Source organism: Trematomus bernacchii, unplaced genomic scaffold, assembly GCF_902827165.1.
Source record: "Trematomus bernacchii unplaced genomic scaffold, fTreBer1.1, whole genome shotgun sequence".
NCBI lineage: Eukaryota > Metazoa > Chordata > Actinopteri > Perciformes > Nototheniidae > Trematomus > Trematomus bernacchii.
This window is the reverse complement of record NW_022987593.1, coordinates 8760096-8779084: the sequence shown is the minus strand read 5'-3', so window position 1 is coordinate 8779084 and position 18989 is coordinate 8760096. Positions and strand designations below refer to the sequence as shown.

The 18989-nt window shown below is 42.0% G+C and overlaps 1 protein-coding gene across 1 annotated transcript in view; it reads right to left on the bottom strand.

The window, feature by feature from the left end:
- Positions 1–44: 44 nt before the first annotated feature.
- frem3 (Fras1 related extracellular matrix 3) overlaps positions 45–18989 on the bottom strand; it is a 31737-nt gene continuing 12792 nt past the window's right edge. Inside the window, exons 3-24 of the mRNA XM_034129973.1 lie at positions 16128–16274; positions 15237–15467; positions 14977–15102; positions 14063–14314; positions 10529–10678; positions 10238–10447; positions 9921–10118; positions 9667–9831; positions 8545–8727; positions 8315–8445; positions 7729–7887; positions 7156–7459; positions 6705–6836; positions 6283–6614; positions 5385–5577; positions 5194–5298; positions 4354–4481; positions 4124–4258; positions 3571–3697; positions 3276–3463; positions 2767–2913; positions 45–1482 (exon numbers count right to left, since the gene is read on the bottom strand). Coding sequence (XP_033985864.1) covers positions 919–1482; positions 2767–2913; positions 3276–3463; positions 3571–3697; positions 4124–4258; positions 4354–4481; positions 5194–5298; positions 5385–5577; positions 6283–6614; positions 6705–6836; positions 7156–7459; positions 7729–7887; positions 8315–8445; positions 8545–8727; positions 9667–9831; positions 9921–10118; positions 10238–10447; positions 10529–10678; positions 14063–14314; positions 14977–15102; positions 15237–15467; positions 16128–16274 — 4307 coding nt within the window. The 3' untranslated portion in view covers positions 45–918. The remainder of the gene's footprint in view (positions 1483–2766; positions 2914–3275; positions 3464–3570; positions 3698–4123; positions 4259–4353; positions 4482–5193; positions 5299–5384; positions 5578–6282; positions 6615–6704; positions 6837–7155; positions 7460–7728; positions 7888–8314; positions 8446–8544; positions 8728–9666; positions 9832–9920; positions 10119–10237; positions 10448–10528; positions 10679–14062; positions 14315–14976; positions 15103–15236; positions 15468–16127; positions 16275–18989) is intronic.

The following is an 18989-nucleotide window of genomic DNA, read 5'->3' as shown; positions in this document are numbered from 1 at the left end:
TGTCACAATTAATAAGCCATAAAAGTCTACTAACAAATGGCACAATAAAATATACTATCAGCTGTAGAAGAACAGTTTTATAATGCACTTTTTTCTTCAGGACTTTATTGACAAACCAGAAAGACATAGTTCATATTTTTTCAAGTTTCACCAGGGTGTAGTAATACCGTTTTCATTGTCCTACATTGATATGTACACAGATAGTTTTGAATCTGATTTCAGCCACATTGACCTGAAAAGAATAGTTGTTTAAAAAAAAAAGAAAAATATAATAATTCTGCATTCTCAAGACTACAATGTACAATCCCTTTCAATGACACCACATCGGCATTGTGACTAAGCGGTGGGCAGATATACTGCAGGCTCTTTAAGCACTACAGTTAAATATTAAAAATCATTTATCACATTCTCATTCATTAAGGTCAGCTTCAACTAACATTCAATCCATTTTGCTTTACTCTCCACAAAATAAAATAACGCCAATAAAAAAAACGTGATATAGTATTATCTTTTAAGGAGGAACATAGACAATTTGAAGCAACTTAGCCTTTTAACTCTTGTATATAATTGCATCTACTCAATAAGGATTTCTAGGCATTTGCAAATGCTGCATGAAGCGGGATATCTTACAACTTGACAACCAAAGAAGCAGGTGGATAAGTGTGAGGGACTTCTTTGTACATCCATGATTCAAAATAGGCTGCACAAACCTATATTTCACTACAGCAAGAACTAGCCATCGTCAGAGATCAATAAGACCCCTCCCTCTGGTGCGTTCTCTGCATGCAGGCCCCCCCCCCGAGCACTGACACTGTTCTGGGCTCGATTCAGTGCTACAAGAGTTGGGCTTTAAAGGCACAATGGTGGAGGAGACTATCAGTCTTTTTAAGAGGGGGCAGGTGTTTGAGGTGGAGGGATCTAGACCTCAGAGTTGTCTGCGCTGCTCCACATTCCCCCTGTGCCTGAGCTGTAGGCCGAGGAAGAGGAGGTGGTGTAGGGGGGGAACTGGGCCTTCTTCTCCTTCTTCTTGCGCCGCAGCAGCAGGATGACGGCGGTGGCGATGAGGCAGATGAGGAGGATCAGCCCGGCGATGCCCACCAGCATGGGCAGAGTGGAGGAGTCGGCCAGCTCTCTGCCCGAGCTCTCCAGCAGGGGGCGCTCCAGCAGGGGGTCTCGGTTGGGGGACCAGGGCTGGCGCTGGCTGACCACCATGCGGTCGGCTCGGTCCAGAGAGATGTGCTGGATGTTGGTGCCTCGGTTGTTTTCGATGCCGATGTCCTGGACGGCGGCGGCGGCGTTAGAGAAGGCGGGGGCAGCGCGGCGGTGGCGGTCTGAGAGCAGGACGGAGGTGTCGGGCTGCTCCACCGAGGAGATGCTGTGGTGCAGATACTCCACGCTGCGCTTGCCTATGTTGCGGCGGGCGTTTTCTTTGGAGCGCACGGTGTAGATGGTGTGGATGAACCATTCTCTACCAGCAGCAACCTGCAGGACACACAACATTTAGAGTTCATATCGCATGGTTTTTGTAAAAATGTGTATGTTGTTTTGGGATTACAAAAATCTAAACTGAATACTTCGGGATTACTTTAAAATCAAACATTTCCAAAATATGCACAGTATTAAAAAATAAATAAAATAACAAACAGGACTTCAATATAATTGTTTCCCTTAATATGACAACCTTTTTTAATGCAAATAGACACCGTTTTGTATTTTCGGCAACTACAGTTGGCCAAATCAAATTACCCTGAATAAACAGTTCTGGCACACACTACATCTGTGTGACATGCGTTTATGAGTTATTAGCATTGCTTGACATACAAAAAAACGTTTTTAACCCATAAGGACCCACCGTGACACAGGTGTCACATGAACTTTAAATGTTCTGGAAAGTTCCTTATACAGCTTTAGCCTTTATTTTATCTCATGAAGTACCTACGTGACGCACACTGAACAGTCTGGTGGGTCATGGTCCAAGACATTTGATTTTGTGTTCCCATAACAACATGTCCAAGATGTCCATGTGCCAGACTAACACATGTGACATAACGAGCTACATTTCAAAAGCTTTTTTGTTTGTTGCTAAAAGTCAAATTCAAGCCATTTAAGAATTAAAATGCTTACATAACATGTCCTTTATTACATTTAACCTGTTGTGGAAACATTTATTCATCAAATTGATATGAAACAAATGAGATAAATATCGCTGTGACATTGGTGTCACATCGGGACTTTAACCCTAAACTTCCACAGTAAACCCAAAGTCACATATATGCACAATTAGAAATATGATTATGATCGGCTCAGTTAATTTAGCTGATTCAATTTATATTTAGTTAATATATTCTTTATTCTTCAATTCAAAGAATGTTCAAACTAATTTAAACCAAAAAATCATCCTCATTAATTAAGTTAAAAATAAGAGTTATTTTACCATTAAAGCCCAATGTGACATATATGCCACATTTCCGATATTTGACACTAGGGGGGGTTTCTTGTCAGAAATGTGTTCTAGGTGGTCTATTTAGTCTAAATTATGTTCCCCTTAATTTTTCCAAAAGTAGAAATGGGTCCGGGTTCTTATGGGTTTAAGTGTTTCTTGACAATGTGGCTATACTATAACACATTTTCAAATGTAGTCTGGGCTGATTATTATTAATGTATTATCATAACCTTATTACATTACACTTGTTACTACTGTACTAAACCCTGTGTATGGCTTTTTGGGATACATGAATAAAGTGAGTTTTTATAAATGATACACACCTGGAAGAGTGGAGACGAGGAGAGAGTGAAGCCGTCTGATCCTGGCTGTCTTGCTAAAGGCAGTCCTCCGGGTGTGTCCAGAGCCAGCGTGGCCTTGAAGGAAACATCACCAAACACTGAAGCCTGAGTCTCCGGCTGGGCCTTGTCCTGCAGAACAAAACAAAATAAATAATTCCACAACTCCCTGAGCATTATACATTGTTTTCATTAACAATTCTCACACACTGATACCTTTACATCCATTTTTTTTACTTCAGCATCACAATTATCATCATGAAGACATGCCTAACCACACACTGGTTTTTATTTATTTGTATTTTAGTTGGTTGTTTGTGCAATTCTGTTTTCGTTATGATTTTATAAGCTATTCTAAGCTTTTACTAGATATTTGTATTTATTTAATTGCATTAAAAGCACTTTGGTTATTGTTTTAAACGTGCGTCCATTTATGATTGACTAAAGTATTGTCCTTGAGGATTAAAGTATTGTCCTTGAGGATTAATTCGTACCAGGATCTTGAATCTGTAGAGCAGAGAGGGGGCGTCTGCCAGGCAGCCGAACTCCTTGTTGGTGGGGTTGTATTTGGGAACGTATCCATCTGCTCCGGTGCAGAGGAAGACTTTCTCGATGCCGCAGGAGAACGAGTCGCCCAGGTTCTGGACCGGATCCACCATCACACGGCCGTAGATCATGGAGCCTGAACAAACAAATGTAATGTTAATTAGGTGAAAGTGAAATAGCAATAGAGTAATGGTCCTCCACTGCTGTAATGTTTAATAAATCCACAAGGCGGCGGTGTTGTACCGTCTGAAAAAGCAGTATCAGTCCCCTCTCCGAAGCCCATGGAGCCGTCAGACAGCCACAGCTCCTTCTTGGACAGCAGGAACATCTGAGTGTTGAGACTGAACTCTGCTGCCACTGGGTCACTCACCTGGAGGACAGAACAACAGTTAGCAAACACAGATCCTGGGTTAATAAGTTATTTAATATAGCTATTCTATTTTATTTGTATTTACTTGCACTATTTTATTGTGTTGCACTGTTGAAGGAGCCTGTGACCTAAGATTTTCATTGACATAACTACACTGTAGCTATGTACGAATGACAATAAAAGCCTTGAATCTTGAATCTAAGTATCATTTATAAATCATCATCTTAGGGAACAAGGATTCATATCATTCGGATTTCTTTTGTCCGCTTACATAACATTTGTACTAATATCAACTGATGAAAAACCAAATAATATATAATTGAAAAAATTAAGATATTAGACTATAAATAATTGTTAATTTTTGTAGTGTCATTTTGAAAAAAGGGCGTCATGCTGGGCGATGTCTGTTTATATATGAAGGCTGACCTGCTGGAAGCGGATGTCCATGTCAAACGTTAGCGGCTCTCTGGGATGGCAGACAGGAGGAATACTGAACTCCCCGTTGGGTGATGCCATGCAGGAGATCAACTTCACAGTGTAGGTCCCGGAGTAATCTCTGACCTAAAAGTCCCACAGAAACATAGAAACAATGTTAAACACTGTCAATGAAGTTCATTCCAATGCAGCTGGCAAGCCTTTACTGCAGACCCACTCACAGCAAAGTCTGAGACGAAGCTCCACTGCTGCATGGGCTGGTTGTAGGTGGGCTCCGTCCTGACCAGAGCCAGAGTGAAGGTCAGCCCGGGGTGGTCCGCACACATCACCATGGAGGACATGCTGGTCCCTGAAAACACACGTAGACAGTGTGAGGCTGGGTTTGGGTTTTTCTTCTTAAGCAATAACTGTTTGCATCTGAATGTGTTCATGTTATAGTATTAGTGTTATTATTGTTGTTGCTTATATTACTTTTTTAATTAATTAATTACATAAATTATTATTGTTTTTAATTATTCATTTATTTGTGTTAATTAATTAATTATTTATGATATTTTTATTTAATCCGTTTTATTTATTTTTTATATTTTTATTTCATCCATTTGATTTATTTTTTATATTTGTACTATATTTTATTTTCGAAGAGTGATTTTCTTCTTACAATAAAAGCATTTAAATCGGTAAAAATGAAAACAGTCATAAATCATTCAAGCTGCATTTCATCAAACCAACTAGTAACAGTGTCTACTTTTTATTTATTTAAAGAGTGACCTTCTACATAGTTCGTAACACTTGCTTCCTAACTGTAAACGCTGAAGGGCCATTTTGACATTTGCTGGAATGACCCCCGGCACTTTCACACAGGAAGGACCCCCAATGTGGAACTCCAGGAATAGAGAGGAAGTCGACCACAAGGTAATCCAAGAGGAGGTCGCTGTATAGAATCACCCCTTGCATAGGGCGTGTGTGTGTGTGTGTGTGTGTGTGTGTGTGTGTGTGTGTGTGTGTGTGTGTGTGTGTGTGTGTGTGTGTGTGTGTGTGTGTGGGCACCACCGTCTTACCTGGATGAGACATAACAAACTGTCCCCTGAAGCGGGCTTCCGTCTTGAAGTTGACCACCAGACGGCCCTCCTCATTTATACGCATGCTGGTTGGGTACATGGCCCCTATGAGAAGAGAGAGCAAAGTTTATCAGTGCTTCACAAATGGACTGTGAGCACCAGCAGGAGGCAGCGTTGCTCTGAAAACATACCTTGAAGCTCAGCCTCAGGTGGGCTGCCGATGCCGTCCTGCCAAAGAATGGCTGTGTCGTACACAAAGGTGAGTTTGAGCTCTGACTGCAGGTCAAAGTGCTGCCACCCCCCCACTGCCACCGGAGAGTGGAAGACGTAGGACACGAACAGAGGAACACGCAGCGTGACGTAGGACTGGACCAGGTTCAGCACCTAAATAACACATAAATCAGGCATTGTCAAGTTATGTAAGATGTATAATTTAGTAGTTGATGTACATTGGATGTGAAGTAGTATCTGTGTACATTTGAAGGCCTGTTAACAAAAAGTGCCACAGAAAAATGTATTTGCACATTTTCATAAAATATGCATCTTTACAGGAATGACAGTGACTAGCTGTGAGACAACTGTAGCTGGCGTGGATCGGTGTATAAAGAAAAGTTGGAGGCCAAGCCCTGTTCATTCCCAGCAAAGTGGTGACTTAACTTAGCTCTGTGTGCTAGCTAGCTTGCTAACTGTCAGTGACTGTTTGCCAGTATATAGCTCAATTGCTAAAGAAAAAGGAGGTTCAAACAGTTCCTTAAAAAAAAAGTGTACTATCACATAACTGTCTGCAACTATTCCTCTTTTTAGGAGCTGTGTCCATCAGAGAAGTTAAAATAGAAGTTGGTGGTGGAACAATGCAAAGCTAATAAGCTATAATAATTTAAATAAAAATGTGAACTCTAACTGTGAGGACAGTTTGCAATTGTCTAATCGGGTTAGGGTTAGGGGCTAACCCTAACCCTAACCCAAGGGGAAGTTAGTTCCCAAGTGAACTTTGCTTTAAAGAATTTGCTGATATTTACTGTGACCCAGAGAGTGTCTTCACTGATTGATAAATGCTGTTTATTTTTTGTCAATTTATGTGTGTCCTACCTGTCCATCGGTGCCTACGGAGCCTCCACAGTCGTTCAGCAGCTCTGACATGTCGTAGTAGCTGGTGAACTCCCAGAGGCAGGCCTCCAGGTTCAGGTTCCTGTAGAAGCGCAGAGAGTTGGCAGAGCGCATGGCCGGGTTGTACTGGTAGGGGGAAGTCTCGCCAATTATTTCAGGGTTCTTTGTGGCATCGGTGATGAACCCGTAGCCTGTCTGGATCTCATTGAAATCGAGCAAGTTGGAGCAGCGATGGTTGCCAACGCGCGTGCCGTCTGGGCTCAGGGTGAGCTCGAAGTTGGACATAGGTCTGGTGGAGATCACTGGTAACATGCCTGTTGAGAGTGAAGAGCGTGGTAAGTCTTGGTCTAGATTAGTTTACCAACCATTTAAGACCATATATGCAACAAATGTTTGCTGCTCACCATCCATGTGAGGCATGTTGACGGTCAGTTTAATGAGGTTGGGGAAGTCCGGGTCATCTGGACCGGTGTAGCGGATCTTAGCAGAGAAAGGTTCGGCTCCAACAGTGCCCGCGACACGAGGCTGACACATACCTGCAAATAGTCAGAAGTCAGCTAAACATATAGGAGTTAAATCAGCAGGCCTAATAACTTTCGATTGTCATTTTAAGACCGTTTTACGCCACTTACATAATCATCTTATAATAGCATTATAATGCAAGTACACCCTTTAAGAGAGAAATTCACTTAAGAATATTCAGAGACACGGGAATTCTAATATAAAAAAAATATTATTTGGATACAATGGGTAATAACTAGGTGGGCAAAAAACACTTGTGGTCATGTTGATATATTGTACGATAAGAGTATAACATCATTATGTTGACAAGCCTCCCCATCATGCTTCACTCACCCTCCTCCTTGCTGACCACAGCGATGGGGCTGGACATCTCCAGGCCGGCGTCTCCGTTGGCGTTGAAGGCTCTCGCTGCACACTGAACCCGTGAGCCGCTCTGGAAGTAGATGGAATCCAGAGTGATGGACTTGGTGTTGGTGAAGAACGTGTTGGTGTCCACCTCCCTCATGGGGCTGGTCACTCCATCAGAGCCAGTGGGGGCGCTGACCAGCCAGCGGTACTGAGTGAGCGTGTCGTTGATGTTCTCCACAGAGCAGATGGAGCCGGTTTTGTCGAAATCGTGGTACTTAGGGTTGCAAGCCTGCAAGGGATGACAAGACAGATTTCAATTAAAGAAATGTGGGGATATATGTGACTCTAAAAAGCAACAGAAAGAAAAGCAGACAATATGACTTAAAGAGCACAATTTAGACGAGGCAATTCAAAGCAAGACAGCGACACAAGAAAACATTGCATTCAAACGCACTGTAAAAAGACCTCGGGTATTTACAATGCTTGTTGCAAAGGTGGAGATAAAAGAAACAAAATAATAACAAAAGCTGAAAGCTGTATCAGAAGCGCTACACTTACCGTCACACACACAACAGGGTATCCATTGGCCGGGTTGGGTCTTTCTTTGGTTTTAACTGTGTCATCGTACATGAGCAGGGAAACCACCAGCGGCACGGCAGGGAAGGTAACATCTGCCACACTGTCCATCTCCTCAATGTACACAATGGCCTTGTTCATCTGGCAAGAAGAAGAGAAGCATGTTGAGAAACTGATTTGAAATCTGACACACTTCACTATAGGTTAAGTATAACATATTTCCATCATTCCTTCAACAGATTTCTTCCTCAAACTTTGTTACCTAACATATTTGAGTTTGTCACGTGAGTGGTACATGTCTGATGTATGGGTTGTATGTCGCCGTTCTGTTTATAGGTTTGTTTACTGTTTGGCTCTGCCGGGACATTCCTCTCAGCATCTCATTCCAGAGGGAAAAGCTTTTTATAAGACTCCGTGGTTCAGGCGCGCTGACAGCAATGCCAGCTGCTGCCTGGCTATTTTCAACGCAGGCTGACCTGACAGGGGCGCATGCTCACGTTTGTACATATGCAGCACTGTACGTGTGCACATAAGAGTTGCAGCAATGTGTATGTTGCGTTTGTGTCACCTGTACTTCAGCCACCATGTTGTCATCAGGCTTCATGTGCACAATGAAGGCCTCTCTCATCTCTCTCTGACCGTCAAACAGGATCTCGATCTCCACGAAGTGTTCCGTCTCACCGGCCTTGAACTCAACATCTTAGACACAGAGACAGTGAAGAGAGCAATGATTATAAACACAAATACCTAAAAACAAGCTACTGCGTCACTTTTTTAGCCACTACACCATGTTCTCACCCTCTGACAGCGGGTTGTAGTCCTCTCCGGATGTTGCAGAGCCGTCTTTGGTGTGCACTCTCACCAGTGAGACCTTTGATGTGTCTCCGACGCGCAGGATGGGAATCTTCACTATCGCCAAGTCACCTTTGACCTGAGGTTCACGCACACTGTACTTGATCTCAGAAAAGCGGATTATGGGCCCTAGGCAGGAAGAAAATTCAAAGTGAACATGAGCCAAAACATCAAAGACATGTTTTTTCTCTCAAATGTACAGAGTAGAATGTAAGAATACTCAAAACATTATAAAATAAACGTTGACAATACCATCTTTTCAATGTAAAATAAATGAAAGCAGAAACACTACGTTCAGCTTTTCTGTCCGTTTGTGTTTTTGTTTGGTTGTGTTTTAATTAGTTATTTATGGCATTTTTATGCGTACAAGGTTTTATGTAAGTGTATGACTGTATTTGTCATATGTGAATGTACTAGTAGGAATGTGCGATTAAGTGTGCATAAAGATAAATATAGATATATTTAGTCTTTAAAGTGGACCTATCATGCTATATTTGAATAATATAGTGTAGGACCATACCTATATAAGGCATATTTATACTTTTTTTTTTTCAAAATACCAAACAGATCATGCATTTTAGCCATGCCTCATTTTGCTCAATTTGACAATTTCTAGCTCTGTTTTTGCAAGGGCTGATTCTGTGAGAACAGCACCATCTACTGGCCTGGCATATGTACTACAGCGTCTCCAGCGCTTTCGAACGGCAATGGCCGTGGCTGTCTCCTCCTGATTGGTGGAGTTGGCCCAATAGCCGTAGCGCCACCGTCCTGACGTCAGGACAGTGTTCAAATCTGGATCAGTTTTTATCAGATCCGTTGCAGCCCCTTTTTTAGAGATTTGGGTATGGAGGAAAATAGAGAGGGTTGTGTTTTCTGACACTTGGTGAGTTCCCTGGAACACCGGGGACACATATTCATGTATAAAAGACGTACAAAAGTGCATTTTGCATGATAGGTCCCCTTTCATGTATATTCTGCTTATATTCAGCCTGCTTGGAGCATGAATGCTAGTAAACAGTCATTAAAATATATTTGATGTTTATATTTCATATATTTTAGAGTACGTACTGTCCTTGGTGTCTGTGACTGACACCAGCGCCTCCTTCTGCTCCCCCACAGCGGCTCCATACGGAGACTTGCTCTTTGGATTTCCCAGGACCAGCCTGAACTCCTCGTCATCTTCATGGGCGGAGTCGTCCATCAGGCTGACCACGCACGGCTTCTCAGTTTCACCTGGGGAAAGAAGAGTGGTCATCACACTCAGTTAAGTGCTACAGGATGTAACGATACAGAGAGATTTAGATGCATAGGGGAGGTCTCACCTGGCAGGAAAGTGATGATTGATGCGTCAGTGTTGGGTCTCTCACTGTAGTCCATCATGACCTGAGCCGAGCCTTGGCGAGTGTAACAGCGCACTGTGGAGGCGAGGCTGATGTCTCCACTGCGGTACACGATGGCTGTTACCTCCCCATCGGCCTCATCCACCTTGTAGCTTCCCTCCTTAAACTGAACCTTCGGCACTGTAAAGACAAATATCAACTTGTTACAAAACAGTTTCACTGCCTTTAGGTGAAGTTACTGAACTCAAATTTGCACTAAGTTCCTGTAGTTTTGGCACACACTATATTTGGAAACTCACCGTCAGTGACTGTATCGTTGATGGTGATGATGGTGTTGCTCGGTTCTCCCAGAACAGCATTCATGGGCATCCGTAACACAAGGTCAAAGGTCTCCGGCCCCTCCAGCTCCGGCTGACCCAGATCATCCAGGATGGTCACTCTGAACGTCTGCATCGTCACTCCAGGAGCAAAGTCAAGGTTTCGACTAATGCCAACGTAATCCAGTCCAGCTGCATATTAGAGAGGAAACCATGAACTACCGCTGTAATGCAAAATCATGACTAAACAGTGTTTCTTACAGCTGATTGTACCTTCTGCAGAGACAGGCTCACTCTTCCTGGAGCGCACGGTGACTGTAGCCGTCTTGGAGAGGTCTGTTCCCGTCCTCCAGACCTTCACCTCAACGTAGCCTGAACTCTCTTCCACAACATACTCAGGTTCCCCGAAATACAGTGAAGGCTCTGTGGGGTTTGGGAATAAAACCAAAGTACAGGGGTTGAATGACATGGTGCCCTTTAAAAAAACAACTCATCAACTTTAAACAGGAATACAGTGTATAGAGGAATTTGAGTTGGTTATCAAGCATGGTAAATCCAGAAGAAAAAAAATCATACGTCTACGAACATGACATTTTGTCATAATCCGGATATTGTCTTTTCATCAGTTCTGCTGTTTTTCGTCTCTTGTCAGACAGACATAGCAACCTAAGCTTTTAATCGAGCCTTGTCCACGGACAAATTGGCATGAATAGCTGAGCAAACTCCCTAATTTTTGACTCAGCACAGGAAGAGAGCTTTCATCCCTCTTATCATGTCCTCTCCCAACCTTCCTCCCCACATTTATCTAAATCCGGACAGCTCTGTCTGAACTCAACGCCAAAGGGCCGGGGATACACCTGATGAAATAGGCGTGTGCTTGTGTGTGCACAGGAGTGAGGGGATGTTCCCAGTGTCTGATGATATAGCAGCTGATAAGCAGTGTGCTGAGGGTTTGGCAGAGACCGAGAGACAACCGTCCACTTTGCACAGGCAGAGGGCAAGAATTCAGAGCCCTGGACACATTGTCAATTCATCTCTCCTCACTTCTGTATAAGGATATAAAGAGTGTTTTCAGCACACTCTGTCAGCCAGTGCTCTTAGAGATCCTCTGATAGAGTTCAGAACTTCAACTAAGGAAGAAAGGGTACACACAGAGTCATTGTGGGAGTTTCTGTGGGAAATGGATTAATGCCAATTTAAAATAAGGCTTTATAAATGGTTTGCAAGTAGTAAGTAAGAAACGAATAGCTTTGAAAATGCTTAGTGTATTTTCTACAAATGCTTTATCGATCAACTGATCAGATGTTGTTGTTTTTTACATCTTGGCCACCCCAAAGTCCACATTTAAGGCGTATTAGCTCAGTGTTGGTTGCTGCTACAGCCTTATATTGTCTAATAGGATAACCAGTAACTTATTGTGGCTGATGTTAACTAATAAGTTATTGTTGGGTAATTCACATCACTGAGTCATGTAACTGACATTATGGATCTTATTTATTCTTTATCTCATACTGTAAATATCACTGTAGCTACTGTTCAGCAACATTTGCTTTCACCCTGAAGTATTGATGGCCCATAGTTAAGGCTGATCAAATAACACAATAACAATAAAAAAGCCCATATATTGCAGTTTTCATAGAAGGATTCATAAATGCATAGAAAGTTATATGTAGCAATGAATTCGTGTGGGATATGGTAACGTTTTAAAACCATAGGTTGAAACACCTCAGTTTTCCCAATCACTTTATTTGTTCTCAGTTATTGTTGCTTTTAACAAATTGGCGTGTCTTTTTCAGAAGTTGAGAGACGACTGATGCTGGATGGATTTCTGGCACACTCTTAATGCCTCTCAGCCTCCATGACAGCTATTTAGTAGCAGGGAGGATGAGAAAGGGGGTTGTATGGAGGAATGAGTGCCAACATGGCAACCTTAAATATCAGTGGGAGGAAGAGCCAGACAAATACAGTAACAATGGAGGCTCGGTGTGTTGGCCAGAGTCCAAACCACAAGTTTACTCAGACAGGCAGATGGTTTTACACACGCACAAACACACACTCTGATCCAGATTTATGATGGGGTGTTACTTCAGGACCCACCAAGAAGTTAAACCACAATAGAGGACTCTTCTCTTGTCTTTTCACATGTCTGGGAATGCCCGCTGATTATTTGTACATAAAGTTAAATTGGGTACTCCTGTGCCAAATTGGTTGTGAGGGATGCTTGCTCCAGCAGCACGTCTGTCACTACAACAAGCAACTCCAGGAAATTAGCCTCGAAGAAATGCTGGAGAAATGGCGGAGAAATGGGACGAAGACTCGCAAAAGGAAGACAAGATGTACCTCAAGGATTTTACGAATTTCGTGTGGACAATTTGTCAAATTTGTTAGGACATTTCTTTGACGGATCAAATGAAACCTATGACACATTTGTAATTTATAGCTTTAAAAAACGGCATTCCTTCTCAGTCCTATCTTTAACAGGATCAGGCAATGCAGTCCAGAGTAAAAACATGCCAGTCATTTGGATTCTCTTCACAATAGTCCCTGTCTCCACCACCTGCCTTTTGGTCCCCGCAGACAAAGGGATGCCCTCTGTTTCCCCTGAGCTCCCCTGAATGCCAACGAGGACTGGGGGTCGCTGGAGGAGCAGAGTGAGGTTTAAAGCCCTTTTATCTGTCAGACACACTGTGGTGTAGCATAACATCAACTGAAGCCGCCATTCTCCCTCTCAACACCTGCCTATTGTTATCTTGTTAACGACACTCAGACAGACAGAGACAAATAAGGAGGATAAATGAAGCGGAGTGTGTAAACAAATCCGTTAGATCCCGGCACAGGAAGAGTAATGGACCCGAAAATACAGTAAAGCCAATAAGGCATGTACAGTATCCCGGGGTTTTGTTTTGGCGACTGTGGTTTTGATGCCGCCTGTGCACTTTTGATGGATTAATGGTGTGCTGATACCAAAATGGCAAAATACAGCATCAAAGGCACAAGCTGAGCAACAGGATCACCCGCAGCTGCCGCCATGATGTCAGGCGCACTGTAACCACGGCACATGCTTCTTCCTTGACCTTTAGGCAAGCTTCACTCCCTTTGAATGGTGCACCATGAAAGCAATGTGTTTCAGGCTCCATGCTCATGTTAGACAGCTTTTTAGGAGATCTTTTTCAGTGTGTGCTTTTGTTGATTTGTGTGTATCAGTTTTAGAATTGCAATAAATCTGTTTTCTTTTGCAGCAGACAGGTATGTTTCTGCTGTTGTATTAAGCTTTGATTCAGGAGACATCCAGACTGGAAGGGCAACAATAATATTCAAAATCAACAATCAATAGTATGTAAGAATACTATTCTGCTCTTTTCATAAATTGCATTGATGCATATTGATGCTGTGATCTGCTCACAAATCAGGTTATTGCTCACTATCCTGGCCTGCTCCAGCATTTTGATATCCTACTTTTTAGTAAATGCTCAGAACTGAGATACTTCTGTGACTTGTAAATCTATCAATGAAAATGTATGAAATCATGTGTAGGTTTGCTGTTAGTGGGTACTTTGAAAAGGACCTGGAGGACTTTAGGAAAAGCTGAAAAGACATATTTAAATGAGCAATACATGTATCTGTTTCAATCTGTAATTATTTCATTAGGTCACTGCTTTTATCTCTTCAACCATCCATCTGTAGTTTCCTTGTATCTTTCCGCCTTTCCATCAATGTCCTAAACTGACCATTGACACACTTAAAATTGAATGCAAAAATAGGGTTTTTTACAACAAGACAAGTGCATTCAACTCCAACTTCACTCACCGTCATCGCTGTCTGCTAGGATGGTGATCTTGGCAGAGGGGAAGTTGGCGCCCAGTTGGCCGCCCATGGGCATGCTGAGGCTGACGTTGAAGCTTTCTTCCTCCTCATACAGGGAGTCATCGATGATGATGATGCGACACATTTTCTCCCGCTCATCTTTGTCAAAACGCAGCACACTGGTGTGGTCCTCGGCACGGGTGATGTAGTCAGAGTAAGACAGCACCGTGCTGGGTATGGTGCCCGTGGCCGTGGCTGAGGAATTATGGGAACAGAGAGAGGACATAAAGGGTTAAACTTCAGTGGAAATGTTGGGTTACTGGCAGTATGAAGTCAGAGGGTGCGAAAGAAAAAGGGTATACAAAACATAGACACAGAGAATGTAACAGTAATGTAACAGTATGTTACAAAAGAAAAGAATACAAAATGGACGTGTGGAGCGCCTTAGTCGTTGAGTGATTACATGATATTACATGTATAACCACAAGGTCCCTTTTTAATTCCCGCCTTAGGATGTTGCATATCAAACCCATTTCCCCCCTATTTCAAGACAATTTCTGTCCTGTGTCAAGTGGAAATATGCCAACAAATTACTTTAAGAATTCTTTGAAAAACATACAATACACTACAAAGTAGGTTCACATGTACTATGTTAAAGGCATCTTTTTAATAATTTAAAGTCTGATTTTTTAATGTTTTTAAAAATAATTAAATGAATTAAAACCTTATTAATCCTCAAAGGCAATTTGATTGTGGGTAGTTAACATCAGAAAGGAAGGAGACATATGTAAAGACAGACAAAGCCAAAATGTTGTACTTATTTTGTATACATCAATGGCATTGAGCTATTTTGCGTAAATACTCGAATGAAAACCTTTTCATTTGAAATACAATAACTACAAACGGGTTTCTCTCACCTTGCTGAGTGAAACAAACAACCATGAGTTCCTGGCTGGCGTCTCCTGAGCGCCTCACCGGCACTAACAGCTCTCCAACATCCTCCTCAATCCTGTACTCTGCTTGAGGAATGTAGACGGTGGATTCTGTTTTGAAAGAGACATACAGGTGATGAGAAACTGAGCATAACAACACCCCATTTATTTAAGACTATAAATGAAAAAGACTGCGTTCATGACGGTGAGGCTTTGTTCACACAAGTGCATTGTTAGATTCTTACCATCTCCAGGATCCACGATCTCGACTGTTGTGAGGTCGGGGAACTCGAGCACCGCCATGACCGGATCTGACAGCTGGATCTCGAACGTCTCTGAAGTCTCAAACTCCTGATCTGTGAAGATCTTCACCTTCCAGGTCGCCGTGGTCTGACCGGGGTTGAACTGGACCTGTTTCTGAGACTTTCCTCTGAAATCTTTGTCCTTCTCAGCTGTTCCATCCTTTGTTGCAATACCTGAGGGAGAGGGATGTGCATGTTTTGATCTCTAATTGGAAATACTGTAGGTTCAATTGATGAATTAAGGACCAAAAACCACAGAAGTCCCTACATTTATTTTGGTTGAAAATATCTGCATAATCTTTTAGTTATGTGTGCGTTTGTAACTTCATACTTGACCTTTACCAGGAAAGGTTATATGTGCTCTCAATCAGACCTCTTGCAGACAAGAGAGGAAAGGGAACACCAGTCAAACAACGACACAAAGGATTTTCACCTTTGAGACAAAGCATTGTTCTGAGTGTTGTGTTGATTTGGTGTTTCTGTGTAGGGATATACTGAGGATTTCCTGTAGCTTAACAAGGATCTGCAGAGATTTTAAATAAGAGGGTAGTACAAATGTTTTATGGCAGGGCTGTTCCTTCAAATGTTAAAGGGGCCATAATTATTCGTTAAATTGTCAGTTTAATAAGGGCATGTTGTGTAGTGACATTTCTTTATATCTGTTTATTGCGACTGAAATGTTACAGACATTCGGATTCTTAGGGGCAAACAAGAAACAGAAAATGCTGTTACCTCGGAGAAACTCTCTGACTTCAGTCATGAAAGATATAGAATATATAGATCTAGTTATTAGTCATTTAATTATAAAATATAAAGACTCAAGTCAACACTTACTGACGAAGGAGGTTTCTCCCAGGTAGCCTCTGCGTTTGAGCGTCACTTCCAGGAATTTGGAGTCCTCATCCACTAAATAGTATTCCTTCTCCACAGAGATCCAGGACCAGTTGAGTCTGAACGGCTGAGGCTTTAGTTTGTTTCCACCTAAAGACAGAAACAATATATATACTTAGTACAAAATACTTAATTGGCAGCGCAGTACAACGAGGAAACAATCTATTTTGTTCATATTAGAATTCACTGAGGCATATATACTGCAATCTGCTCTGGGATCAAGGATAAAAAGGAATCAAAGCATTTCATTTTGGAAGGGGAAACATGATATCTTAATACCAGGACTTCCCTAAACCTCATGGGCCTTCAGAGGAGTTGCCTTACTTTTTATTTCCTCTGATGCACATCCACCTCTACTTAACACTTTCCATTCACTCAATCCTAAAAGGGACCGTACCAACGCAGACATAGACGGTCAGCTTATGGAAAAATGGTGTCATAGTCTGATTTCTTTAATGAGCAGCCTCTTGTAAATCTGTGTCGCTCCATCAAGTCCACGCTCTGTCGCTCTCCCTCTTGAACAAGGTGAAGGAGTTTTTTGCTCCATTACCAACCTTAAATATACTTCTGGTTAAACTAACATGATTTAATCACAGCTTGATAAACTCTGCAGCATATCCAGGACATATAAAATCATTTGACCCCTTCACTTTCTACTAATTTTAGCTGTTAAAGAAGCCATGCTCATGAAACACACATCTGAACAAAGCTCCGAGAGTCACCTGCCACTGATCCACATCTTTAATCCATACTATCTCATGACTCATGTAATCCCTCAAACTGTCAGCTCAGCTTTGAGCACTGACTCAAAACTGGCTGCTTCACAGATATTTAAGATCGTGGGTTCCGCTGCATAATCTGAATGTTTTTTTAAGAGCAGCGGCGAAAGTCCCTAGTGTCTTATCCTTCTGTGAGAAGAGCCTGGTGACCTGTGACTTTTGATGTGAAATGGGTCAAGCTCAGTGGGTTCTTTGGATCAGGGGGGGTCAGAGAGGGCTTTCTCTCTTTAGTTTTGCACGACTGGTCACACCGGCAGCGGCCCTGCTGATCTCACTCTGCTCAAGAGCCTGAGAGAATTGAGGGGACTTCATTGGGTCTGAAGACACTTTTAGCACAATGGACTTACAATATTACATTTTAAAAGACTAAAAGTATTTTATTCTGTACAATAAGTCCAAGAAATTAAAAAAGGCAGAGGTGAATAGATCATTGTTCCTGAATAAGAAGTAAACAGAGAATAATCATTAAACATAGAATAATTGCAAAGACCCTCAGACACCAGCATTGAGCCCAGTCTTGCCTCAGTGAAGAGGAAAGAGGCTGCACTTTTTATGCTGTGTGACTGGGGACAATGAAAAATCAGGGGAGCTGATAGTGGGGTATTCAGTACGAGAAGGGGGCCACTTCCTCAAACCCACATGTCAGTGCTGACGCCAAACCAGAGCGAGTCACAACAGGGGCAAACCGCTCTCAGAGAGATATGTTCAGATGAAACGGATATCAAGTGGATTTTCTGGGACAATGACAGTACTCAATCCCATCTTTATTTCCATGAATAGAATAAAGATGGCTGTAAATCCAGATAATCGCTGTGCCTTTTATATTATAATCTACCTTCTTCCACAAATAGACAGATGCATGAATACATGAAGCCCACGCCTGGTTGGACTCATGGCGGGCGAAGGCTACCCTCGATCGGGCTCCATGCTCAGGTTTCCAACAGTCACGGCTAAAAATACAGGAAACATGCATCATATCTGATTTTGCTCACCCTAGATTCTTTAGGTGTTATATGGTATGTGCGTGAAATGAAATATGTACAAAATACAGTATTGCTTTGTGTGTTCTGTGCAGATAACTATACAATAACTGTGTGTGTATGATGTCCTGATGGCTAAGACCCAATCTGCACTGCTTCACATGTCATGGAGAACCAAAAGGGAATCCAATCCTCATCTCCATAAGAAAACTCCTTGGCACAGCCTGATGTAAGTCTTTGACAAACTTTAATTATCAGACTGTTTCTGTGTCAGAGAAAGTGTGTCCTGGCAGACAGCCCTATGTGAAGCTGATATGAAAAGAAGCTTAGTCAGTGGCTATCATCGAGGATTATCAAAACACGGCAGAGACAAAAGGCTGTCTCTCTTTTGGCATTGAGCCCTCAGGTCGCTTTAGGTTTCTGTGTTGCTATGAGGAGTAAAACAATGGAGTTTTTATGAATGTGACAAGACCACAGTGTTGCATTGTTAGACTATATTGTGCTGAATAGCAGACACCTGTAGTGCAGACATAACGATGGATTTTAGGAGATTCAGGATACTGAAGCATGTGTCATAGATGAAAAAATGCATCTGTTTTGTAATCCTTTACCTCGATTTTAATAAGTCGCATATATTGTCAAAAATATATAAACACTACAACAGTGAACCTGACCTGTGATTTAACCAAAAACGAAAAAAATAGCCGTGACCGATGACTAAAAGAGTCTAGAAGCACATGTGTATTGTGACATATGTCAAATAGTGTAAAGGTATTGCATGAACGGTCATCATGTGGCAACAGTTTTTCACATTTAGCTGCCATTATCTCATCTTCTCATTAATTGTCTGACAAACTTCTATTTCCAACAAGAACCCTTTAATCTCAAATAAAATGTCCTTTCTTCAAAAAAAGGCAAATAACCTCCAATATTGAAAAGATTAGAACAACACATGGTATCCCAAATGTCTGAAACAAGTGAATAAGTATAAGTAATCTGCCATTTTCCTTAAACTCAGTGGATCTATTGCAATGTGTGGTCAACAG